This window comes from Vipera ursinii, assembly GCF_947247035.1.
Source record: "Vipera ursinii genome assembly, chromosome: 6".
Classification (NCBI taxonomy): Eukaryota; Metazoa; Chordata; class Lepidosauria; order Squamata; family Viperidae; genus Vipera; species Vipera ursinii.
This window is the reverse complement of record NC_139515.1, coordinates 25,087,742-25,114,397: the sequence shown is the minus strand read 5'-3', so window position 1 is coordinate 25,114,397 and position 26,656 is coordinate 25,087,742. Positions and strand designations below refer to the sequence as shown.

At 41.2% G+C, this 26,656-nt stretch overlaps 1 protein-coding gene across 1 annotated transcript in view; it reads left to right on the top strand.

Annotated features, from left to right (window-relative positions):
* The window catches only part of LOC310642791 (ankyrin repeat domain-containing protein 26-like), a 58,994-nt gene that overhangs the window by 12,919 nt on the left and 19,419 nt on the right, over nt 1-26,656 (top strand). Inside the window, exons 7-10 of the mRNA XM_083366717.1 lie at nt 5,224-5,276; nt 10,660-10,812; nt 22,406-22,623; nt 24,592-24,814. Of these exons, the coding sequence (XP_083222843.1) occupies nt 5,224-5,276; nt 10,660-10,812; nt 22,406-22,623; nt 24,592-24,814 (647 nt within the window). The remainder of the gene's footprint in view (nt 1-5,223; nt 5,277-10,659; nt 10,813-22,405; nt 22,624-24,591; nt 24,815-26,656) is intronic.

Sequence of the window (26,656 nt, the reverse complement as noted above, 5' to 3'; positions counted from 1 at the left end):
GGAGAAGAGAACTGTCTGAGGACTTGAGAACCAAAATTGTGGACAAATATCAACAATCTCAAGGTTACAAGTCCATCTCCAGAGATCTAGATTTGCCTTTGTCCACAGTGCGCAACATTATCAAGAAGTTTGCAACCCATGGCACTGTAGCAAATCTCCCTGGTCGTGGACAGAAGAGAAAAATTGATGAAAGGTTGCAACGCAGGATAGTCCGGATGGTGGATAAGCAGCCCCAAACAAGTTCCAAAGGAATGCAAGCTGTCCTGCAGGTTCAGGGAGCATCAGTGTCAGCGCGAACTATCCGTCAACATTTAAATGAAATGAAATGCTGTGGCAGGAGACCCAGGAGGACCCCACTGCTGACAAAGAGACATAAAAAAGCATGATTACAGTTTGCAAAAATGTACTTGAGTAAGCCAAAATCCTTCTGGGAAAACGTCTTGTGGACAGATGAGACCAAGATAGAGCTTTTTGGTAAAGCACATCATTCTCCTGTTTACCGAAAACAAAATGAGGCCTACAAAGAAAAGAACACAGTACCTACAGTGAAATGTGGTGGAGGTTCAATGATGTTTTGGGGTTGTTTTGCTGCCTCTGGTACTGGGTGCCTTGAATGTGTGCAAGGCATCATGAAATCTGAGGATTACCAAAGGATTTTGGGTCGCACTGTAGAGCCCAGTGTCAGAAAGCTGGGTTTGCGTCCGAGATCTTGGGTCTTCCAGCAGGACAATGACCCCAAACATACGTCAAAAAGCACCCAGAAATGGATGGCAAGAAAGCACTGGAGAGTTCTGAAGTGGCCAGCAATGAGTCCAGATCTGAATCCCATTGAACACCTGTGGAGAGATCTTAAAATTGCTGTTGGGAAAAGGCGCCCTTTCAATAAGAGAGACCTGGAGCAGTTTGCAAAGGAAGAGTGGTCCAAAATTCTTGGTGAGAGGTGTAAGAAGCTTATTGATGGTTATAGGAAGCGACTGATTTCAGTTATTTTTTCCAAAGGGTGTGCAACCAAATATTAAGTTAAGGGTGCCAGTAATTTTGTCCAGCCCATTTTTGGAGTTTTGTTTGACATTATGTCCAATTTGCTTTCTTTCCTCCCTTTTTTGTTGTGTTCCAATACACACAAAGGGAATAAACCTGTGTATAGCAAAACATGTGTTCGTGCAATGCTTTTTTGTGAGAAATACTTGATTTTCTGGAAAAAGTTCTGGGGTACCAACAATTTCGGCCATGACTCTGTGTGTGTGTGTGTGTGTGTGTGTGTGTGTGTGTGTGTGTGTATGTATATATATATATGTTAAATGTTTGTTAAGTATTTAGAATGCACTTGCTTAAGTCCCAAACACGGGACAGATCTTATTTCCGGTTTCAGCCTAACCCAGACATGTCAAACACAAGGCCCGGGGGGCGGATCCAGCCCGCGAAGTGGTTTCAGGTGGCCCGCGAAGCCATTCTGGAAACAATGAGGGAACGGCCCCTGCTGCCTTTGCCCTGGCCCAGGCCAGCTGGGAGCCAATGTACAATTTCATGGTGGTCATCTATGCTGAAATACATTCAGTCTTAGCTTCACAAGGCCATCTGGAAACAGTGAGGGACCTGCCCATGCCGCATCGGCACTGCCCCCTGGGCGCAAGCTGGGGAGGTATCACCCTTTGTGAGGAATGAAGAAATGCACCATCGCCTGGAAGTGGCCAACATGTGACCGTGCCTACTTTGGGCAGGCTAGGGCCTGGGCAGCGTTGTGCTTCTCTTCAGATTCGTGCCATTCGGCTCAGCCTCTCGGCACTGTCAGGAAAGTGCCCCACTGCCTGCCAAAACCGGGCAGGCTGGGGGCTGGGCAGCACTGTGCAGGTAACATCGACTCTCATGCTGCTCATGGCATCCCCTCCCCCAGAGCCCACCAAGATGGATATGTGAAGTAGGCGAGGGCCATGTGCTGGCCACTTCCAGGCAGTGGTGCATTTCTTCATTCCTCATGAAGGATGACACTTCCCCAGCTGCGTTTCTTGCCTGTTTTTCTCCCTGCCTCATCTCAAATAGGAAAAAATCAAAATTTTGTGCAAGAGGAGGGAGAATAATTCTGATCACAATTTAGATAACCCTAATCCGAAACAAATAATTCATTGTTTCTTCCACTCTTCTACTGGAAACATTCTGACATCCCGAAGTGACTCAGAATGATAGTTTATTATAATGTTTTGCTAATTAGAAAGCAAGTTTTTTTTCTTTTTCTGTAGAAAAAAAATTCCTTCCTAGAGAAGATTGAAATCTAATAAAGCCTTCCATTGCCTACAGATAGAGGATGAAATTTTATTGATTTTTTCTTCTTATATTTCATTAATACATTAGTCCACAGGCAATAGTAACTGAAAGAAAAAAACAAAGCAGTATGTCCTTTCCTGGGTAGAATTCTGCAGTTGTTTCAGTCATTTGTTTCTTCATTCCATAGTGAATGGATGACCCAGCACCCATAAGATTGTATAGCTAAAATCTAGTGACAAAATATTTATATTTGAATTTAATTTCAATAAAGGTTTAAGTGCAGGTTTCCTTTGAAGCTGCTTTCCAAATCAAGTGATCACCTCTGCATATCCTCTAATTTTTGTTCAGATGTACCAGTCAGATTTGGCATATGTTACTGGAAGACACTTCCTCCAGTAAGCTCACCAAAATTTTGGGAACTTGTGCCCAAGAATATACCTTTCTGTTTACTATCGCATACTCTCACAAAAAGCCACTTTGGGTTTTTCTTACCCAAAATTCTTGTGAATAAGATTCTTCTGACTTTGGCTTGTTACAGGGATACTTTTGTTTTAAAACAATACAAAGCAAATTCCATTGCATTTTTCCTTTGATGGGAAGATTCAACATTTGTCTTCATTCACAAATCTGTTTGTGAAGATTAATCTGAATTGCTTTGCATAAACCTAATGGATAACCATGTAAACCTGGAAGCTGTCTAAAAATGAAATCGGACCTTGTGCTCCATTAAGAAATAGAGAAATCAAAATTTGGGGTTTTGAATTGCTCGTAATTATATTCTAAGTTATAGATACTTTGACTGAAAAAAACTGCAATAATATTTAAAATACTCCATATTAAATTCCCTTATGTGTACAAAAGAATGGACCCAAATAGAATGAACTACAAGACCTCAGACTGAAAATGCATATCAGGAGCTACATACATGAAACTAAGTTGGTGAAACTGTCGTTTCTGCCTTTTTACATATCTATTTTTCAGTATCCTAAAATGATATTCAGAAGTACAGTGTATTCAGAAAGTATTCAGACCCTCTTGACTTTTGTCAATTTTGTTATGCTGCAGCCTGATTCCACAGTTGTTGAAATTCAATTCTTTTTTTAATCCGCACTGAGTACCCTATAATGACAAAGTAAAAACAAAATTTTAGAAATGTCTGGAAATTTATTAAAAAGAACTGAAATATCACATTGGCGTACGTATTCAGACTCTTCACTCATTACTTTGTTGAAGCAGCTTTGGTAGCAATTACAGTCTGGAGTCTTTTTGGATAACACACAACAATCTTTGCACACCTGGTTTGGGGGATTTTCTGCCATTCTTCCTTGCAAATCTTCTCAAGCTCTGTCAGGTTGGATGCTGACTGTTGGTGGACAGCCATTTTCAGGTCCCTCTAGAGATGTTCAATAGGGTTCAAGCCAGGGCTCTGGCAGGGCCACTCTAGGACATTCACAGAGTTGTTCCTCAGCTACTCCTGTGTTGTCTTGGCTATGTGCTAGGATCATTGTCATGTTGAAAAGTGAACCTTCAGCCCAGTCTGAGCTCCTGAGTGCTGTGGAACAGGTTTTCATTGAGGATATCCCTGTACTTTGCTCCATTCAGCTTTCCCTCAACCCTGACCAGTCTCCCAGTCCCTATTGCTGAAAAATACCCTCACAGTATGATGCTGCCACCACCATGCTTCGCTGTTGGGATGATATTAGGCAGGAGTTGAGCGATGCCTGGTTTCTTTCAGACATAACGTCAAGAATTGAGGCCAAACAGTTCAATCTTGGTTTAATCAGACCAGAGAATTTTGCTCCTTGTAGTCTGAAAATCCTTCAGGTGCTTTTTTGCAAGCTCCAAGCAGATTTTTGTGTGTTTTGCACTGAAGAATTCTAGCCATTCTGCCATAAAGCCAGATTGGTGGAGGGCTGCAGTGATGGTGGTTCTTCTAGAACTCTGTCCCATCTCCACACAGGATCTTTGGAGCTCAGTCAGAGTGACTATCAGGTTCTTTGGTCACCTCTCTTACCAAGACCCTTCTCCCATGATTGCTCAGTTTGACCAGGCAATCTGTTAGAAAAGTCCTGGTTGTGCCAAATTTCTTCCATTTGAGAATTATGTAGGCCACTGTGCTTTTAGGAATCTTCAGTGCAGCAGAAATTTTATTGTAGCCTTCCCTAGATCCATGCCTTGCAATAATCCTGACTCTGAGCTCTACAGGCAGTTCCTTTGACCTCATGGCTTTTGCTCTGCTACACTATGCCTTGTCAGCTGGGAGGCCTTCTATAGAGAGTTGTGTGCCTTTCCAAATCATATCCAATCAATTTAATTTACCTTAGGTCGACTCCAAGCAAGGTGTAGGAACATGTCAGCAATGATCAAGAGTTGTTGCAAAGGGTCTGAATACTTATGCCAATGTAATCTTTCAGGTTTTTTTCTTTTTAATAAATTTACCGGCATTTCTAAAATTCTGTTTTCACTTTGTCATTATGGGGTATTGAGTTTAATGAGTAAAAAATGAATTTCAACAACTGTAGAATCTGGTTGCAGTATAACAAATTGACAAAAGTGAAGGGGGTCTGAAACTTTCTGAATACACTGTATATATGAGAAGCTACTCATTTCTTATAAATATATACCGTATGCTCATGGTATATGAGGACAACATGGAATAGCAGAATTAGGCAAAAATAAGTTGTACTACATTTTATGCTTTTCTTTATAGAACAAACAAATTTGAGTAGGAAATTAACAGATAAAAGCTATTGAGTACAACTTTATTCTTTATGTACAAGGTTCACTTGCTATGCCTGGAATTTTTTATTTGGTAATATTCAAAATTCACCTTCACTGTGAAACAATTATCTATATTCAACCTCATCTTAAGACAAACATATCTCGGAAAGGTTTTCAGAGTGCAGTGCAACTAACAAATTATAATAATTACAAGTATGTTATCCAACATTTTTATTATAGGTCAGCAATATAGTGAACACAAAATCATCAAAGAATTTAAAAGTAAAGGCAAGGTAAGTATGCAAAGTTCATTTTAATATTGATATTTGTTTGTATTATATGGCTGAAACAAATTTTAACATTTAGTTCTGAAATTAAAGGCACGTTTAATACTAGCTAGCTATCATTAAAATGAAATGAAGGAATATTTATCCTGTATCATTAACTGTTTATTTTGTAGTTGTGAATTATGGAACTCAATGGTGTATACAGTCATGGCCGAAATTGTTGGCACCCCAGAAATTTTTCCAGAAAATCAAGTATTTCTCACAGAAAAGTATTGCAGGAACACATGTTTTACTATACACAGGTTTATTCCCTTTGTGTGTATTGGAACACAACAAAAAAAGGGAGGAAAAAAAGCAAATTGGACATAATGTCAAACAAAACTCCAAAAATGGGCCGGTTAAAATTATTGGCACCCTTTCAAAATTGTGGGTAAACAAGATTGTTTCAAGCATGTGATGCTCCTTTAAGCTCACCTGGGGCAAGTAACTGTTGTGGGCAATATAAAAAATACACCTGAAAGCAGATAAAAAGGAGAGAAGTTCACTTAGTCTTTGCATTGTGTGTCACACTAAGCATGGACAACAGAAAGAGGAGAAGAGAACTGTCTGAGGACTTGAGAACCAAAATTGTGGACAAATATCAACAATCTCAAGGTTACAAGTCCATCTCCAGAGATCTAGATTTGCCTTTGTCCACAGTGTGCAACATTATCAAGAAGTTTGCAACCCATGGCACTGTAGCAAATCTCCCTGGTCGTGGACAGAAGAGAAAAATTGATGAAAGGTTGCAACGCAGGATAGTCCGGATGGTGGATAAGCAGCCCCAAACAAGTTCCAAAGGAATGCAAGCTGTCCTGCAGGCTCAGGGAGCATCAGTGTCAGCGCGAACTATCCATCGACATTTAAATGAAATGAAACGCTATGGCAGGAGACCCAGGAGGACCCCACTGCTGACAAAGAGACATAAAAAAGCAAGATTACAGTTTGCAAAAATGTACTTGAGTAAGCCAAAATCCTTCTGGGAAAACGTCTTGTGGACAGATGAGACCAAGATAGAGCTTTTTGGTAAAGCACATCATTCTCCTGTTTACCGAAAACGAAATGAGGCCTACAAAGAAAAGAACACAGTACCTACAGTGAAATGTGGTGGAGGTTCAATGATGTTTTGGGGTTGTTTTGCTGCCTCTGGCACTGGGTGCCTTGAATGTGTGCAAGGCATCATGAAATCTGAGGATTACCAAAGGATTTTGGGTTGCACTGTAGAGCCCAGTGTCAGAAAGCTGGGTTTGCGTCCGAGATCTTGGGTCTTCCAGCAGGACAATGACCCCAAACATACATCAAAAAGCACCCAGAAATGGATGGCAAGAAAGCACTGGAGAGTTCTGAAGTGGCCAGCAATGAGTCCAGATCTGAATCCCATTGAACACCTGTGGAGAGATCTTAAAATTGCTGTTGGGAAAAGGCGCCCTTCCAATAAGAGAGACCTGGAGCAGTTTGCAAAGGAAGAGTGGTCCAAAATTCCGGGTGAGAGGTGTAAGAAGCTTATTGATGGTTATAGGAAGCGACTGATTTCAGTTATTTTTTCCAAAGGGTGTGCAACTAAATATTAAGTTACGGGTGCCAATAATTTTGTCCGGCCCATTTTTGGAGTTTTGTTTGACATTATGTCCAATTTGCTTTTTTTCCTCCCTTTTTTGTTGTGTTCCAATACACACAAAGGGAATAAACCTGTGTATAGCAAAACATGTGTTCCTGCAATACTTTTCTGTGAGAAATACGGTACTTGATTTTCTTGAAAAATTTCTGGGGTACCAACAATTTCGGCCATGACTGTATATAAAGGAAAAACTAAACGCTCTGTTTTTGGGACAAAAATGGTACCAGAAAGGCTTTCTGATTCTGTGTAGTAATTAAATTTATGGAGCTTTAACTCACATTTATATGATTCCCTGTAAGTTAAACCATCAAGACATACTATTTTCTTATATGTTTCCTGACATATATCTTGGCACCAAAGCACAAAGTTTTAATTTTGTTATTCTAATCTGTTTTTTCCAATCTATGATTCATTATATAAAAACAAATTTAATAAAATTTATTATACAAATAAGTATAAGATTACGGTATATATCTCTCCTGTCCTTTGTCTGTCCACACCCAATTTTAATATTAAAAATTCCTTCCTAGCATGATAGGTTGCCTTCCTCAGTCTTAATATTCCAAATTCATGGACTTAATTCTTAGATTCCTTAGCAATGGGGAATTGGTAAAATCCTGAGAGTGAAAGTCTATACATCTGTAGTGTATTCAAATTAGTAAATATTATAATGAACTGTTACTTGTTTAGAAATTATAGAATCTATTAGAACCAATGAATTGTTTTTAATCATGTACACATATTCTTGAGCTAACAGATACCTCTGGGAGCTTTATTCATAATGATGTTCCTGGAGAGAACCTGTTAGTCACGTGACCTGAAAATACCCTACTTAAACCAGGCAGATTGTAGCTTGCAGATTAAATTTAGGAGTTTCCACTGGAGCTGTTTCCATGGGGTAACTTTGCAACTGTGCAATTCAACTGAACTAACTTCTCTTCCAGCAGAACAACAGAATTGTGAAATTGGCACCTTGTAAGGTTTTTACAAATACTATGAAATTATATTAGATTAAGTTGTGCTTTGTTGTACTGTATAACAGCACTGCTAAAAGAAGTGTACCGTAGGTATCAATTTGACACCAGACTAGAATCAGAAATTAACAATTCCAAATTCAAAAATTTAAATAACTTATTGCATTGATACTTGAGAATGGTAATTGAAAGAAAATCATTGTTCCTGCTTGATCGGGTCACTACTATGGACATTAATTTGATACCAGCTTTGGAAAAAAAATTGTCATCCATTCTCTGGAGTACCTTCCTACCCCACTTCAGATGTGCTGTACCTTATTCAGTCTCAAAATAGTATTTTTATTTGTATCTGTATTTAAAGATTTGGTAGAATTATGGTCCTTTTAATCAGTAATGCTGATTATGACACATGATTATGCTTGGTATTTATGGTCCATATTGGTGATAGCGGTTTTGTTACACACTGGCAAGAAATAATAATGTATACCTGATAGGTCATATCAAAATAACTTGTAAATATAAATTTAATAAAATTTCTATGGGAGATATGTTCTGCAGTTGCAAAAGATGACTTTCATAAAGTTCTAGTAATTGGTACCACTTCTAGACCATTTGCACAGGATTGTTTTCAATTTGGGAGGGCCATCAGTGAGATATTGACTGAGTTGAGAAGAGGCTACGTATTATTGGACACTCCTATCCCATAGAGCACGGGTCGGCAACCCACGGCTCCGGAGCCGCATGCGGCTCTTTAAGCCATCTGCTGCGGCTCCCTGTCCTGCTCTGCCATTCTGGAAAAAAAGTGGGAGTAAAAAAGTCCCATTGAGAGAATGGGGTGGCGGAGGTTTGGGGAGCTGCGTGCGCGCAGCTCTCCAAACCACCGCCGTCCGTTTGGAGAGCTGATGCCTTCGTCCATGTTTGACAAGGCAACAGCTCTCCAAACGGGGCAGTGGAGGTTTGGAGAGCGACGGGTTGGAGAGCTGCAAGCGCAGCTCTCCAAACCTCCACTGCCCTGTTTAGAGAGCTGCTGCCTTCATCCATGTTTGACAAGGCAGCAGCTCTCCAAACAGGCGGCGACGGTTTGGAGAGCTGCGTGCGCAGCTCCACCGCCACCTCTGCAAGCCTCCACCGAGAGAATGGGGCGGTGGAGCACTCCACCGAGAGAATGGGGCGGTGGAGGCTTGCCACCCATTCTCTCGGCAGAGACTTCTTTCGGGGATCCAGCTTCTGCCGCGCCGCATCGAGAGAACAGCGCTCCACCGAGAGAATGGGGCGGTGGAGGCTTGCCACCCATTCTCTCGGCGGTGACTTCTTTTGGGGGATCCAGCCTCTGCCGCGCCGAGAACAGCAAGCCGCCCCATTCTCTTGGCGGAGCGCTCCATCGCCCCATTCTCGGCAGCTTGCCACCCCAAAAGAAGTCTCCACCAAGACGAGAGAACGGGGCGGCAAGCCGCCAAGAGAATGGGGCGGTGGAGCGCTCCGCCGAGAGAACGGGGCGGCTTGCTGTTCTCTCGGTGCGGTGCGGCAGAAGCTGGATCCCCCGAAAGAAGTCTCTGCCGAGAGAATGGGCGGCAAGCTTCCACCGCTCCATTCTCTCGTTTTGGCAGAGACTTCTTTCGGGGGATCCAGCCTCTGCCACCCCCTTCTCTCAGCTGCCTCCCAAATAAATGTATCAAAAACTGAGGTTGCAATGGTAGCATCCAAATTGGAACATATCAAGGAAAATAAAGAAAGATTGGGAATAGAACTTGATTCACTACGCTCTCGTTTGACTTCTGCTCTTCAGGAACTTGATCGTTGTCAGGTATCAAAAAGTGATCTTGAACGATTGCTTCAGCGAGAGAGGGATGAATGGCTCCACTTAAAAGACAAATTGAATCATGATGTATGTACTCTACGAGAAACAAACAGTAGCTTGTCTCAACAGTTAGGGAAAGCTGAAAGTAAAGCTAATAGTCTAGAAAATGAGCTTCACCATGCAACTCACAATCTCCGGGAAAAGAATTTGCTGTTAGATAGTATTCAAAGAGATGTAAACCAGTTACAGTGCCAAGTGAAAGAACTTGAAAATGCACAACAAGTTGCAAAGGATCAAATAAGCAAATTTGTAATAAAACAGGAATCTTTGCAAGAACGTTTAGCACAGGTCCAAAGTGAAAATCTCTTACTTCGACAACAGCTTGAAGATTTTCAGAACAAAGGCATTATCAAAGAAAAAGCAGTGACTGATGTTCAAGATAAATTCTGTGATATTTTTAATAAACTTAGAGCTGATACTGAAAAGCAAGTTCAGATGATGGAAGAGAGAAATAAAGAATTAATCACAAAATGTAATAATTTAAAGGACCAAGTCATTAAATATGAATCTGAGAAAATAGATAGAGAGGTAAGCATGATTTATGTTCTGTCAATTTCATAAATACAATCATTTTTCAGGATACAGATTTCTAAATTAAGCTTGATTTTTCTTCAGAGACACTATATTATTTGAATATGGTAATGATGGACTTTATTTTAAATAATTTATATTTGCCTTCCTTCTGCTAGTAAATGGTTGTTCATTGCTTCGGTTGATATTGGTCAGGAAGGAAAACTATACTTGCATATTGAGTACATATAAACATAGACATACATACACACACAAACTCAAAAATATATGTAATTGAACATTCTTGTACCTATTATAAATATTAGATGAATTAAAATGCAATCCTTTCAGTCTATTTTGTATTAATTATTTCATTAAAAATCTTTTTAGAGTACAATAAGGCAATTGCAGCAAGAGCTTGCAGATTCCCTCAAAAAGCAATCCATGACAGAAGCTTCATTGGAAGTTTCAACACGTTATCGTATTGACTTGGAGGAGGATAAACAGCAACTTCTGAAGGAAATAGAAAGGATGAAATGTAAGGTATGCTTGCAACAGTTTTTTAAATGCTTTATATCTTCTACTGTGGGAGCAGAAGAGATGACATCTAACACTTTCTGATGCATTAGGTTTTAAAATAGTTTTGCCATGATTCTGTTCCTACATTGAGAATACCTTCCAGAAAATAGAATACCATTCAGCTCTCTGGCATTTATACTGTGGGATGAATAAAGGTTATGGTGTCCCCCAGGCTACTCAACCTCTGTATGTAATCAGTGCAATAGTGACAAACCAGCAAAGTAATAGAATTGAGATACTTCAAAAAGACCTACAGGATAGTGTTTCTGTAAGTCAACCATAATATTTTGGGGAAATAAGATTTCATGTTTAATTGCTTTGCTGTATTTTATAATTTTTAAAAATGTAATATTTCAGACAACTAATATAGCATAGTGAATTAGTTTTCTTATTTTCAGAAGTCATAAATTAATTAAAATTATTGAAATCATGAATAACAATAGTAAGGAATATAAATAAAAAAATATTTTTAGAGAATTTTTGAAGACTGAAGACATTTGTAACTTGCATAATAACTCTCGATTTCTTTTGTGGAAATCTAGGTTCATAATCGTTTTGAGGAATTGATAACCAGCTTACAGGTAGCAAAAATTAGTTGGGAAAGCCCCGATAGATGCAGGCTTGGAGTAAGTTGTGGTCTAGCCCCTGATTGAAGTAATTGATCAACAATCATTCCGGCCACTGCCCCAGCCAACCAGCAACTCTTCTGAATTCACGAACTTGTTCCTTAGCGGAGCAGCCTTTTTGCTTCAGACAATGGATCTCCTTCTCGGCCAGCAGGGTTTGAGGTTCATCTTCAAAATGGCCTCTCAGTTGCTCCATGTATAGGTTAGCATCCTGCAGTTCAGGAGGCCTTTCATCATGGTTACCCAGTCGGCTGCTTCCCCCTCTAAATTGGCCGCCACAGCATTCACTATCATGGCATCATCCTGGTAGGCATAAGCATAGCGATCTAGATGAGTCCACACCTGATTTAGGAAGGTTAGATTCTTGGGGTCCCCATCAAAGGTGGGCTTGATGGGAGGCGGCTCAAACCTCGTCAGGGCTGCCTGCACCTGCTGCTGGGCTGCTTGTTGGTCTTGGGGACGGGGCGAACCACTCTGCATTTCCCTTTGCCAGGCTCCTGGACTGGCAGCCTGAGGTTGCGACAGTGGGCTTGGCTGGAATACAGGGCTTGACAGCACAGCTGGCTGGGGAACATGTGAGGGGGGGAAGATATGGGTAGCCCTTGGCATTCCCCCCCCCACAGCACACACATCCTGGCGACGGGACCCATCTCTTTTACCTGCAACCTGCCTAACTTCTCCTTCAGCTGCTTGAGCGAGAGGCTGTGGACTGCAGACTGGAACTTCCAGTCTCCAGAGTCGTCCCCTCTGATCGATCCCTTTCCCTTATGGCAGGGGTCAGCAACCCACGGCTCCGGAGCCACATGCTCCACCATGTGCAGTCCAAAAAAAAAGTGGGACGAAAAACGTTCAGCCAATCAATTCAAACTTCTCAGGGGGAAAAAAACTTGTGAAGTTTGAATTGATTGTTTGAAGTTCTTTGGTTTGTGGGACTGCCCACAAATCTCTTCTTCTTCAGACTACACATGGCGGCAGCAGAGGAAGAGACGGGAGGACTGCTGGAAAGGTTAGTGGGTCGGTCAGATGGGGCGTGCGGGTATGGTGATGGTGTTTCTGAGCAGCATATGGAGTCTCAGGTGCTGCCAGACCCCCTCCTTATTTTCCCCATTCCCACTCTCTGTCTCTCACTCCCTTTATGTCTGTGTGTGTGTGTCGGACCCGTGGGGAATGGCTGGTAGGCAGGCAGCAGTCTGGCATTTTTTCCCCCTCATTTGTGTGTGTGTGTTGGACCCGCGGGGAATGGCTGGTAGAGAGGCGGCAGTCTGACATGTTTTTCCCCTCGTTTATGTGTGTGTGTGTGTGTGTGTGTCAGACCCGTGGGGAACGGCTGGTAGGGAGGCGGCAGTCCGGCATTACCCCCCCCCTTGTGTGTGTGTGTGTGTGTGTGTGTGTGTCAGGCCTGTGGGGAACGGCTGGTAGGGAGGCGGGAGTCCAGCATTTTTCCCCCCTCTCCTTTGTGTGTGTGTGTGTGTGTGTGTGTGTGTGTGTGTGTGTGTGTCTGTCAGACCCACAGGAAATGGCTGGTAGGGAGGCGGGAGTCTGGCATTTTTCCCCCCTCTCGTTTGTGTGTGTGTGTGTGTGTGTGCGTGTCGGACCCACGGGAACAGCTTTTAGGGAGGTGGGAGTCTGGCCTTTTTTCCCCTCTTGTTTGTGTGTTTCGGACCCGTGGGGAATGGCAGGTAGGGAGGCGGCAGTCCAGCGCTTCCCCCCCTTCTGTGTGTGTGTGTCGGGCCCATGGGGCTCGACACACAGAGAGACGCAAACACCGGACTGCCGCCACCTCTACTAGCCGTTCCCCACGGGTCCGACACACACAGGAGGGAGGTAAACAATGCCGGACCACCGCCTCCCCTGCAGGATGTGCCGTCAGGAAGCCAGGCTGCCCAATGAGCGGACCGTGGCCCAACAGCCGAGGCTGGGCAAGCTCCAGCATGCCACCAGAATTTTGTTTACTTTGCCCAGACATACCGCTGGTCCTGCCGCCACAGCCGCCAAAGATGGCAAGTACGGTGGCTCCCCGCTGGGGGGGTTCCCATATTCTGTGATCTCTTGGCAGTCAGACATAATAGCATGCAAGCACGGCGCTACCAGTCCCGGTAGCAAGCCGGGAGGGACGGAAGCGGGGGCAGGGAAAGTTGCTAGCTGCGCCATGCAGTTCCCACTCGGCCCGGGAGTTTGTGTGGGACTGGCGGAGCCGGGAGCCGAGGCGCGAGAGATAGGTAAGCTGATGCCGTCTGGGCAAATGCAGCGCACGGTCCGGGACGAAGGGCTCTTGCATCCACGCCTTTCCTTGGCTGAACTTTGCAGGCTGAAGCCTCTCCTCAGAGTCCTTGCCCTCCCAGCCCAGAAGGCAGAGTGACGAGTCCGGTCTCCCGTCAAGTCCCAGGTTGAATCAGCTTCCCCCAGCTTACACCCGCTTGAAGGGGTGGGGAGGGATGCCTGGCCCGACGGTTCTACCGTGCGCAGCTTTCCCTGGAAATGCCATCCCTGGAGCTGGTGGGCTTCGCCTTCCTAATATGGAAAGTAGCCGGCATAGGGCGAAGTGGGGGGGGGAGTTTGGAAGCGTTGAAGCGCCAGAACCTAGGCATAGAGCTTGTTTTTAGGGTGTGGCGGGGAGCTGTTCGTTGGAAAAGTTGGAAGTGGAGAGGATGATTAAGGAAAACGAGGGCTTGCCATCTTTGGCGGCTTTGGTGGCAGGAGCAGCAACAGGAAGGCGGTGGCAGCTGCTGTTGGGGCAGCCTAGTGCCCTTCCTGTGCCCGGTAGGCAGTACTCGGCTAGCGGGCGTGGGTGATGCGCAGGCAGCTCCCACCCCTCCAAGTACCAGGCGGTGCTGCCCGGACACACCGCTGATCCTGCTGCCATAGCCACCAAAGATGGCAAGCCCTCGCTTTCCTTAATCATCCGCTCAGCAGTGCTGCCCAGACACACTGCTGCTCCTGCTGGCGCAGCTGCCAAAGACGGCAAGCGCGGATGCTCCCACACCAGGCCTGGAGCACCTGCAGCATTTCTCGACGAGGGCACTAGGCCGCCCCAACTATCGCCGCCGCTGCCACCTTCCTGTTGTTACTGCCCGGCAGGCAGGCGGTGCTGCCCAGACACACCACAGCTCCTGTCGCCAAAGAGAGCAAGCGCGGTGGTTCCCAATCTTTGCTTCTTTCATTCTTCAATTCAGTCCCCTGTTCTGCACATGCGCGAGTGCATGCGTGCGTGCTTTTTATGGCTCCCATTTTTTTGCTTTTGTGAAAGAACCGGTTCCGAGTGGCTCTTTGACCCATTCAGGTTGTCGACCCCTGCCTTATGCCGCGGATGAAAACCCCTGGGACGGCAGCAACAAGAGTTCCTCTTCAGCAGCTACAGGAGTGCTCCTGCACTGAGAGGCAGCCTTGGCTTGATAGATGTCCGCCAGGATTGTAGTTCCCCCTCCAGTACCAGCTTTCCAGGTTGTATCAACCTGGACTTCGGCTGAGCCCCTGCCAGTGACACCTCCTCAGCTAGAGTGGCTGCTTGCGCTCCGTCAGCTGGAGTTCCCTTGCAGCCAGCAATGGCTCCATTCTTTTCCTCAATCTTCAAATCTTCACCGAGTCTTTATGGTTCTGACAGACAAGAGTCAAACAAAGCAGAACTCCGAGGCTTGAAAATTCCTCAAAGAACATGTTTATTAGTTACAAATATTGGCACGGTCAAAAGTGAAACCAAGTCTGAATACACAAGTAACAATTACCCAATTAGTATAATCTTCCACTCACAAAACTATGCAAGCAACTACGTTCTCCAATGTTTTCATCTGGCAGGCTTCTTTATGCAACACCCAATTCCTAGTCGCGGGAGCAATAGATGACCTTGGTTCCCACAGGACAAAAGATTATTTTGACTAACAAAGCACCTGGGCAACTCCCCTCCCTCCGTTCTATGTGGCAACCTAGAATGAGAGGGAAAAATGGCTGCAGCTACACTCATTGTAGAGTTGACAGTTATTTTATTATTATTGTTTTAATTGTGATTATTAATTAAATATTCTTCTAGGACTCGCTTTACTATTTGGACCTTTTAAAAAAAATTTTAGGACTTTTTAAACTTCTTAAACATTCTTGCCAACTTTTAAATTTTATTTTTCATTTCATTTTTTACTTTTGAAAGCAAGTCAAAGTGGAAAAATAGTGACATGTGAAACAGTTTCTTAATTGTTTTATTTTGTATTCACTAAGACTTATAGCCTAGGAATATTGAGATGTAAATTCTCTTTTAAATTGTTATTAGCTTTGGAGATTTTATGGGTATGTCCATATAAATGTTTGCGGCATTAAAATACAGTTTGTCATTGCCTTCTTTCAGGATGTTTTTCAGTTTCGTATTCTAGCCTACACAGGTAGTCCTCAACCTACAACCACAATTGAGCCCAAAATTTATGTTACTAAGTGAGAAATTTGTTAAGTAGGTTTTGCCCCATTTTACAACTTTTCTCCCCACATTTGTTAAATGAATCACTGCAGTTCTTAAATTAGTAACATGGTTGTTAAGTGGACTTGGTTTCTCCCTTGACTTTGCTTGTCCAAAGGTTGCAAAAGGGAATCACGTGACTCTGGGACACTCCAACCATCATAAATGTGAGTATGTTGTCAAGCATCCGAATGTAAAACACATGAGTATGGGGATGCTGCAATGGTCATAAGTGTGAAAAATGGTCATGAGTCATTTTTTTCAGTGCCATTGTAACTTTGAACGGACACTAAATGAACTTTTCTAAGTTAAAGACTACCAGTACAGATAGTCTTTGAATTATGAATGCAGTTTAGATTGGAATTTTGGGTTTAAGTCTTGATGGTCATAAGTCAAGTTACCACGTGCCCAAACCCAATTTTACAACCATTTTTATGGCATTCATTAAGCAAATCATTGGGTCATTAAGCAAGTCATGCAGTTGGAAGTCCGAATTCATTGTACTGTATGGAAACTGGCAAAAGACATCACAAATCATTGGGCCATAAACACCCATTCTGGATGTGAGAGCAATCTGGGTGCGATATCTGATCACTAGTGTTGATTTGGCTGATCTGTCTGGATAGTCGAGTATCCTCTTCCTCCCTCACTGCTCCATGTGCATCCCTCCTGAGCTTGGTAGAAGAGGACAGCCATCCCAGATAAAACAAGTATACCGATCTTTGGTGAAAATTATATGATAGCTGCACTCTCCTGCTAGAACCACCAAACTAGCGCCCATTCTGAGGCTGTCATAACTCTGAATGGTCATTAAACAACCAGTCATAAATCAAGGACTACCTGTAATTCAGGGATTTTTCTGTGAACTCCCATTCCAAATACTAACGAGGTCTGACCCTATTTACTTGATGGCCAAAAAATAAAAAATATGAGTGGAGGCTTGGTAGTATTATTGATAATTTGCCAAAATGTATTCACTTTGAGGGTTATTAGTGTTCTGAACCTAGTTGTGACTAATAGAATATTTTGCAAAATTAGAATATAATTGTTACTATTAGATATACATTTATCGTTTTTTATCATAACTAGACTGTAGCATAGCCAAATGAAAAATTTTAAGCAGTGTGAATTGCTGCAAGATCCAATCTGGGACCAGAGGTTTAGTCTTCTGAGCTTCGGACTTGTGCTAGAGCCCATCTTCAGAGAACTTCTTTCTGCCAGAATGTATGCTTTGGGCTATTCGATGCATCATATTTATGTGGTGCCTTCCTATTGGTTGATGGGTGTGTGGATAGCCGGTGATTGGCTATTGTTTTCTTGTGCTGCCATGTTCCCACAGGGAGGGTCTGCTCAGGGTTCCGCCGGTGAGAGATTGCCGGCGGGTGACACCCAGGGATAGGGCCTTCTCAGTGGGAGCGCCTGCCCTCTGGAACCAGCTGCCGGTGGAGCTGAGAACTGCCCCCGACCTCCGATCATTCCGCCGGGGCCTGAAGACCTGGCTCTTTGAGCTCTCGGGCCCAGGCTGAGGAGAAATTTTTTAATTGGGTTTTAAATTGTGTACAGGGTTAATTTAATATTTTTTAATATGGTTTTAACTTTTGTATGTTGGATTTTTTAATTCCCTGTAAACCGCCCTGAGTCCTCAGGGAAAGGGCGGTATACAAATGCAACTAAATAAATAAATAAATAAATAAATGTTCTCAGCTCCTAAGTCCCTGATAAGCTGGTGGTAAATCAGCACTTCTGTTGACTGACAAGGTGCCCATTTCCCAAGCTTCAATCATTTCCCTGGCTATCTTTGTACCTGCATGGCCAACAATCTTAGTAGCTATGAAATTGAATGTATGGCCTTATTTGTTGCAATGTGAAGCTACCAATGAGTTTGGTCTCCTCGTCTGACCACTTGCTTGTGTTCTTGCAGTCTGGTGCTTCCTCCCAATCTGTCCTACATAGTCACATTGGCAATCCATGCAGGGGTCCAGTAGATTACACTAGAAGTATTACCACTTCTAAGTAATCTTTGCAATGCATGATTTGCCCTTGTATGGTAGCCTCTGGGTGGTGTGCGATTGCCCACTTGCAGATGTCGGAAGCTGCATTCTACTGCTTCCATAATGTTTCTGATGTATGGCAGGGTGTGCCATATAGTTGGTCCTATACCTTCTATCTTCATTTCCTTGCATGTTGCGCATGCATCTTGTAATAGGTGGTTGTGGGTACCCTTTCTGCCTGAATTGTTCATATAGATATCTTCTCTCCAGTTGCTTAGATTGCTGGGTACTATAGTGGGTTCTCACCCTGTCAAATAGTATTCTTGTGCAACTTTTTTTGGGTGACAGTGGATGGTTACTAAGAAGGCGTGCAGTGTTGTGGCCTTGCAATAAACGGTGATTTCTAGGCTTCCTTTTTTCTGCCTGTTGACAAGCACATCCAAAAATGATAAATATCCAGCCGTTTCTTCCTCCATTGTGAATTGTATGGCTGGGAAGATGGAGTTTAATAGGATATGAAAGTCTTTCATTGCATTTCTTTTGATGATGACAAATGTGTTGTCCACATAGCAGCGCCAAAATTTAGGTGTGTAGTTTTGAAATGTACAGTCTTCTAGTTCCCTTTTGAATGTGAAGTAGGTATGTTGGCAGTACTCTGGAGTAGCTTCATGATTTGTGTCCTGATTAGGTTGTGCTGATCTGTGTTGAATTCTTCTAGTTTTTTATCATTACTTTGTATGCTAAGTGAGGAGAGATAGATGTAAATAGGGATACTATGTCAGAAGAGACCATGATCTTGTCAGCCACATTAAAGACTTGTAGTTTTGTCAAAAATGTGAATTTGCCAAAAAGTGTGAATTACTTTCTAATGACTTTAAATGGCAGTTGGTACTGGATAAAGATTAATTCTAAGCAGGGTTTAATATTAAATATACTCAAACACAGCCTTGTACTGTGCTTTGTGGACACATTTTATAAAATTATATATAAACTTTATTTATGATAATATTTACAGAAATGTAACAGTAATATATAAAATAAAAATATATAAAAACTAGAAAGATTAATGCTCATCGAGAACTAAAGCTAAGTACAAGAATTAAAATGTTAGACATATGCTAGAATTTGAAACAGAACCTAAAAAGTCTGTGAGAACATTAAATGAATTGCTAAAAAAATAATATTGAAGTCAGGCACAAAGATGGTGAAAATGACAAAATGACAAATTACTTTTAGTGTTACCCTGTTGTAAGACAAGGTCTGTCACTTTAGTATGTGTTGTGACCTTGTGGGGATACAAAAGAAGCAGAGTTTATGATATGATATTGCTTTTATTATTTTAATGAAAATCTGATTCTGTGGATGTCTTTGGATAGGCATGCATGCTTAATGTATGGATTTTCTTAAGAGCCTATTATTATATCTGCTTAATATTGTTCTCTTCTGAGAATAACTGTAGGAATCTATTTCAAATAAAAACACTCAATCATTTATACTATACCTAGAGGGGCATGACCTGCAGATTGGCTGGCATGCCTTTCTGTGGTATGGTAAGAATAAAGCACATAGATATTTCCAAAACCATGCTATAAGAAACTCACTTCTCTTAGAATGGGAAAAACTAAAAGAAAAAAAATTATATTAAGATACCTGAATGGCTTACAACAATGGAAGCCTTTGCTTACCCAAACTTAATTAACTATGATAAACTTGTAACATATAAAGACTTACTGGACAATGAAGGAAGATTGAAATCTAGACAAGACTTACAACAACAAGGTGTTGACCTATCATGGTGGCCATACCTACAAATCCAATCAAGATATGAAAAAGATGTGAAAACGACGGGGCTCTATAAAGAACAGACAGAACTTGATCTTACATTGCTAAAAACAGATGAAAAGCTGATTAAAAAACTTTATAGATTACTGCTTAACTTAAGGTGGAGGATGAACAAATTAAAGAAACAATGATAATATGGGCAAAAAATGTTGGACATACCATAGAGCTTGAAGAATGGGAAAAGTTATGGGACAGAAATATTAGATTAACCAAAGCTGTACCATATAAAGAAAATTTGTATAAAATGTTTTATAGATGGCACATGACACCAGTGAGACTAGCCAAAATGTTTAAAAATACTTCAAATGTCTGATGGAAATGTAATCAAAGACCAGGTACTTATTATCATGTACGGTGGTCATGTCCTAAAGCAAAAAGGTTTTGGCTTAAGATACATCTATGGTTGGAGAAGATGATTAAAAAAAATAGAATTTAAACCAGAAGTGTTTCTGTTAGGAATGATAGGCCCCAACTATGACAAGGAGAGTGGATACTTAATGTTACATGTATTGACAGCAGCGAGAATTATGTATGCTGAATATTGGAAAAATGAAAAGTTACCAACTGAAGAAGTATTAATCAAGAAAATATTGGATTGTGCAGAAATGGATAGCAATTTAGAGATTAAAGAGAAAGAACTTTCAATTTACTATAGAACTTGGAACAAATTCTATCAATGGCTAGATAAGTGAGTTAGAGAGAAAGGAATGTGATATTTATTTATTTATTTATTTATTTATTTATTTATTATTTTAATTCCATTTATATCCCGCCCTTCTCCGAAGACTCAGGGCGGCTTACAAGCTTAGCAGTAGCCTTCATTCTATGTATATGCCTGCTTATTAGGGCTTTCGCCCCCCCTCCAGCGGCATTATTACAAAGTCAGCTTAATTGCCCCCGACAATCTGGGTCCTCATTTTACCTACCTCGGAAGGATGGAAGGCTGAGTCAACCTTGAGCCTGGTGGGATGCGAACCTGCACTAATTGCAGGCACCTGGTGTTACTTAAGGAGGCATTAGCCCACTGCTCCACCAAGGCTCTTATGCAGTTTTGAATTTATTTGAGGAAGAAAAATACTATACATTGAAAACTTAATATTGTTTATGGTAATCTACTATAACTACCATTGTTATTATTAGCTTTACTACTTTTCCTTTCGACCCCAAACCACCCCAGTGATGCCCTCAACGTGATGTCCCGTTGCCTGGAGGCGGTTCGGGTCTGGATGGGGAGGAACAGACTTCAACTCAACCCCGACAAGACCGAGTGGCTTTGCATACCTTCATCCCGGGTTTATTCGGACATTCCACCTCTCGCTATGGGGGGTGAACTATTACCCCCCGTAGATAGGGCTCGCAACTTGGGAGTCCTCCTAGATTCACGGCTCACCCTGGAAGATCACATAGGAGCTGTGACTAGGGGGGCTTTCGCCCAGGTTCGCCTGGTGCGCCAGTTGCGGCCCTATCTAAGCCGGGATGATCTATGCACGGTCACTCATGCGCTCGTGACCTCTCGACTAGACTACTGCAACGCTCTCTACATGGGGCTGCCCTTGACCACCCAGAAGCTCCAACTGGTGCAGAATGCAGCCGCGAGAGTTGTGTTGGGAGTCTCCCGATACTCCCACGTTACACCTCTGCTCCGTGAGCTGCATTGGTTACCAGTTGCCTTCCGGGTGAGATTCAAGGTACTAGTAATGGTATTCAAAGCCCTACATGGCAGGGGTCCGGAGTACCTGAAGGAACACCTGCTGCCGGCATCGACTTCCCTCCGCCCTGTGCGTTCCCACAGAGAGGGCCTCCTCAGGGTGCCACCGGTCAGAGAATGTCGATTGGTGGCCCCCAGGGGGAGATCCTTCTCTGTGGGCGCCCCGGAGCTATGGAACCAGCTACCGGTTGAGCTCCGGACGGCGCCCGACCTTCGCTCCTTTCGCCGCGAGCTAAAAACATACTTTTTTGAACAAGCTGGCCTGGCCTGATGAGGGGATTGGGGGGGGGGGTTGCTACTGTTTTTTATTAGGTTTTAATGATGTATTTTAGTATGTGGGCATTTATTTAATCTTGTTTTAACTTTTGTAATTTGTATTTTTATTATTGCCCTGTTCACTCCAAAAGAATCATGCAAAATTAGAAAAAAGCAAATTGCAACTAGAAGAAGAAGTAGCTAACCCCAAACGCCAAGTACAGGGTAACTTAATAGATCTCAGCCAAGTGGAACAATACAAGAGAGAGATCGAAGAATGAGCTAGGAACGACATAAGACAAAAATTGGAAGAAGTCAATTTCTTTTTACAGGTTACTTACTTATTTCCTGTCTTTATTATTGTTATAAATAATTCAAGACAGACAACATATCTGCTATTCCTTTTTCCTCCTATTTTCCTCACAACCACAAATCACTGGCCCAAACTCACCTAGCTGGCTTTGACATACCTAAGGCAGGGCTATAATTCACAGTCTCCTGGTTTCTAGTTTGGTGAATTAATCATTAGACCAGACTGGTTCTTTTAAATAATTGACAAATATTAACTAAGTTATATTGTTGACAAAATTGCTTAATATTTTCATTAAATCAGGTTGCTATACTCAGACAATATATCAATGATTTAATTAAGTGTACAGAAAGGACTTCTTCTAAATTAATACATTTTGTGTCTTAGATACAGGCTGCTTCTCAAAAAACTTTGGAACAGATAAGAGCTACTAATAATGCTTCTTTGAGAAATCAACTGGAAAATAAAATTAAAGAATTAGAATCAGAGTTGGCCAAACTTAAAAACAACCAGCAAGAATCTATACATACAGAATTGGAAAGATACAAAGGACTGTATTCAGAAGAACGAAAAATACGGAAATCTTTGGGGAGCAAATTGGATAGGTAAGTAAAAAAGTTTCAATTCTTGTAAACTTGTATTTTTTCTTAGTAAATCTGCTACCCATTTTACTACCAAGCAACTCTGGGTGGCTTACAATCCCATAAATAACAGAATAAAATAAATTATAACACTGGGCATTAAAAATTGAATTATTACAATTAATATTAAAATAGAATATATAATTAAATATAATATTTAATATTTACTATTAAATATAATAGTAAAGGGGAAAATATTTTTTCAGATTAGTGTTTAAATACATTAAAAAATAACCTTTCTGTTTATACTTCTGTTTGTATTCTGAGAATATAATTCTGCAAATAAAGTTCTTTTTCACATATTTCATTATGAATTATGAATTCCAATAAGCCTGTCGTTTGTGTTACCCATTTTAATGCTAAATCGGTGGTTCTGAATTATCATCTGAATAACAGTGAAGGAAACACAAGATTTTCCAGTTACATACAAAAATATGTATAATATGTCTAAGCTTATGAAAAGAAAACAAATATGATGAAGACTTATATATTCTGGGGTTTAGCTTATAGAAATATAAAATATGTTCAGATGGATTTTACCCACATATTGGATTAGAACTGGGCGATGCACTCTATCAGGCTTGTATCTTTCAGATGTACTGTTTTCTCCAAAGCAAGGGTAATTCTTTTAAACTCCTGACAGCTTTGAGGGAGAAGGGGTTGATAAAATTAGAATTAGAGATAAGGTATTTTTGCTAATCCTAATTAATGTATGAAATGAACAGAACCTTGCTGCTTGCATGCTGTGAATGAGAGAAAGGTAAATAGATTTCATCTACCTTATAAAGTGATGGTTAGGTTTGATTTAGTATAAATTATATCACCCACCCTCCCAAGTAATCTTCTGCTAACTTTGTTTCCCTTTCCACTTGATTTTGTACCATTACATAAATTATTGATTAGTGCATACTTAAAATTTGCACAGAGTATTTTGTTTTGCAAATTAAATGTAACATGAAAAATTGAACATTAATTGAAAAAGAAAAAATTAGAAGGAAAAACAATTACTATGTTAAGGACTCCCAATACATTTTGATTAATATTTTGTGGCAGGAGATACATTCCATTAAGAATAAAAATGTCTCTCCTTGTCTTTATTGATATATATTTTTAGATATATATCCTGCCTTTTCTCCAGGAACTCAAAAGGCAATGTACATATCACTATCTCTCTCTTTTTCTCTCTCCATGATTTTGGGATAGATTGAGCTGTGTGAGAGTGATGCCCTGTCAACATCCAGCTCGAGAATCCAAATAAAACTCCAGGTTCATTCCATTTCCAAAAATCTTATTGTTTATTGAATACACTGCATAGTTATGTCAAAGCAAAACTAACCCTGAGGTTCCAACACCAATTTGTAGACTTAAACAATTTTCCCAGCCAAACCCCTAACGTCTTACATAATTCATATCAACAAGTTCACTTTGTTATGGGAACTGTCTTCTTCAAATCCACACCTGTTCTGGTGTCCTTGACAAAGTTTCAGGGTGTTTTTAAGCATGTTTACCAAGTCAGCCCAACTCCAGTCTTTTGGGATCTGTCCAGTCCAATCATCCTATTGAGGCTTCAAATCAAGGAAAAGAAAGACTTCATATTCTGCTTTCCAAAATCCTCCAACTATGATTTTAAATGTTACAGGGTGCTAACTATGCCTGGGCATACAGCTTACTTTAGCACAGGAGGATAGAGAAAACTGTCAGGAGAATAGAGGAAAAAAACAAATATTGATTTTTAATTACCATTCCAGAACTCGGAACAGAATAATGAGGCCTCTATTTAGACTTGTTAAGGCCCTGGATAGATACATTTCTGGAACAGGTTAGAGATACATTACATTTTGCCTGGAGTTCTGACTTTTTATGAAATAAAGTGTATCATTATTCTAAGATGATATCTTGTTTAACTACTGATTTGTTTCAAACCTTTTGCAGAGCTAATGCAAAACTAGCAGAAGCCAACACTCAACTCTATCATGAGCGTCAGAAAAACAAATCTTTACTCGCCAACAGCTTTTTAAGTGGAAGCCTTTCTTCAAGTCCTGTCCTGGAAACAGTTCACATGGGAAATAAATCTCTTAACCTTGGAGGAGGATTTCTGAACACAAATGGAACTGCATTAGCATCAAAAAGCAGAAAGGTTTTTAAGGTTTTAAAGGTTAGTAATTGCGAATGTCATTCTAAACTGTAATTTCTGTTCAAACTTTAGGTTATATTTAAGTGAATAGTTATTTCATTTTGCAAACAATCTTTAACTCCTTACCTTGTCTTAGGCATAGCGCTTTTCTGAGAAAAACAATGAAAGCCCCAAATACTTGACAACTTAATTTCTATTGTTCTTTTATGGAAGTTTAACAATAAAATTATGCATAGATAGGCTCTATGGAATGCTTAAAATACTGGTTGAAATTTTGAATATTATTTAAAAGTCAAATTTGATTGTTTTGTGGTTAATCAGTTAAATTTAGAGCCAAATGTGTAGCAAAGTTTAGAAACATGATACCATATTTTTCCGTCTATAAGATGCACCCTTGTATAAGACAGCCCCCAATTTTCTAAACAAAAATTCAGAAATCAACATTTTAAATATTAAACAAACCACACCTTTAGTTTTGCACATATTTTCTATTTTATTGGTAATCAAAACAGTGAAAACAGAACACATTTTTAGTGGCAATAAAACAAGTGGCCATGCCATCACACAAGGGAGGCGACTTTCTCCAATCAGATGGCGCTCTGTGGGCTTAGTCCCGCTCACCCCCTCGGCTGTCAATCACTGTACTGAGGCGGCTTCCCGGGGCCTTTTGCAGCTTTAGCCCGAGCTTTGCCAGTGAAAAACGGGTCATAGAAGGTGGCTTCAGTGGGACCGGCGGCATCCTTGGGGCAGCACGATCCTCCAGCACCAGGCGGCATCTCGGGCCGGCTTTCTCCCCATCCAGGCAGCATCTCGGGCCAGCGATATCCTCCTGCACCAGGTGGCATGGCAGCGGCATGTAAAGAACCCACACAGGCATGTCCTGGGCTGTGGAGGTTACCATTATTATTTTGTGTATAAGACACTGCACTTGTATAAGATGCACTTGATTTTTGAACAGGGTGTTTGCAGGAAAAAAATAGCATCTTATACACGGAAAAATACAGTACTCGCCCCAGCTTTAGAGAATTTACAAATAGCTGCAAAAAGTAAGGTTTGCAACTTAATAGACCAGATGATATCTAAAGTCCATCACAAAGGCACAAAATGCCTGCCTTTTTAAAAAAGCATGGAATTCTTATGTTTGCATATATAATAGCACTTTTGATAGAAATAAAGACTCCAACTTTGATACAAACATTTCTGTGAAAGTTCAGTGTTTGCTGCTGTTTCTTCCTATAAATACTACATTCTGACTTTTGTAGCCTATGTTGCTTTTCAGTTTGTTTGTTTAAAATATTTAGATAACCTCCCATCATAAATCAATTATGGGAGGCTTACAACCAGTTAAACAATATAAAAACAAAAAAGCTGGCGCCATAGCCACATTCTCATCCTAGCTTTATTTTGCCCTATTCCAATGTTTGGGAGAACAGTTAGGTTTTAAGGGCTTTCCTGAAAGACAGAAGGCGTGGGACCTGTCAAGTTTCAGGGGAAAAGCCATACCATAGGGCAGAGGCTTCAGCATAAAAGGTGTACTTCCAAAGACTCCAAGATGGCAATGCTTAAGGAATAGGACATGAAATGAGCCTACCCTATTCCTTCTGTTGGGATGGGCAGATAGGGAGAGATGTTTCACAGTTATACAATTGTACTTTAATGATGCTGGATGGTGATGATGATGATGAAGATTATAGCAGCAACAATTCTCTCCATTGGTTTGCCATCACTAGAAACTGGTAATAAGTTGTACTGTAATTTAACACTTCATTTAACAATAAGAAAGGAACAATGAAACAAAATAGAGAAGTGTATAATAAATTGCTAAGACATAATGAATTAAAGAATGAACAGAATATGTGAATT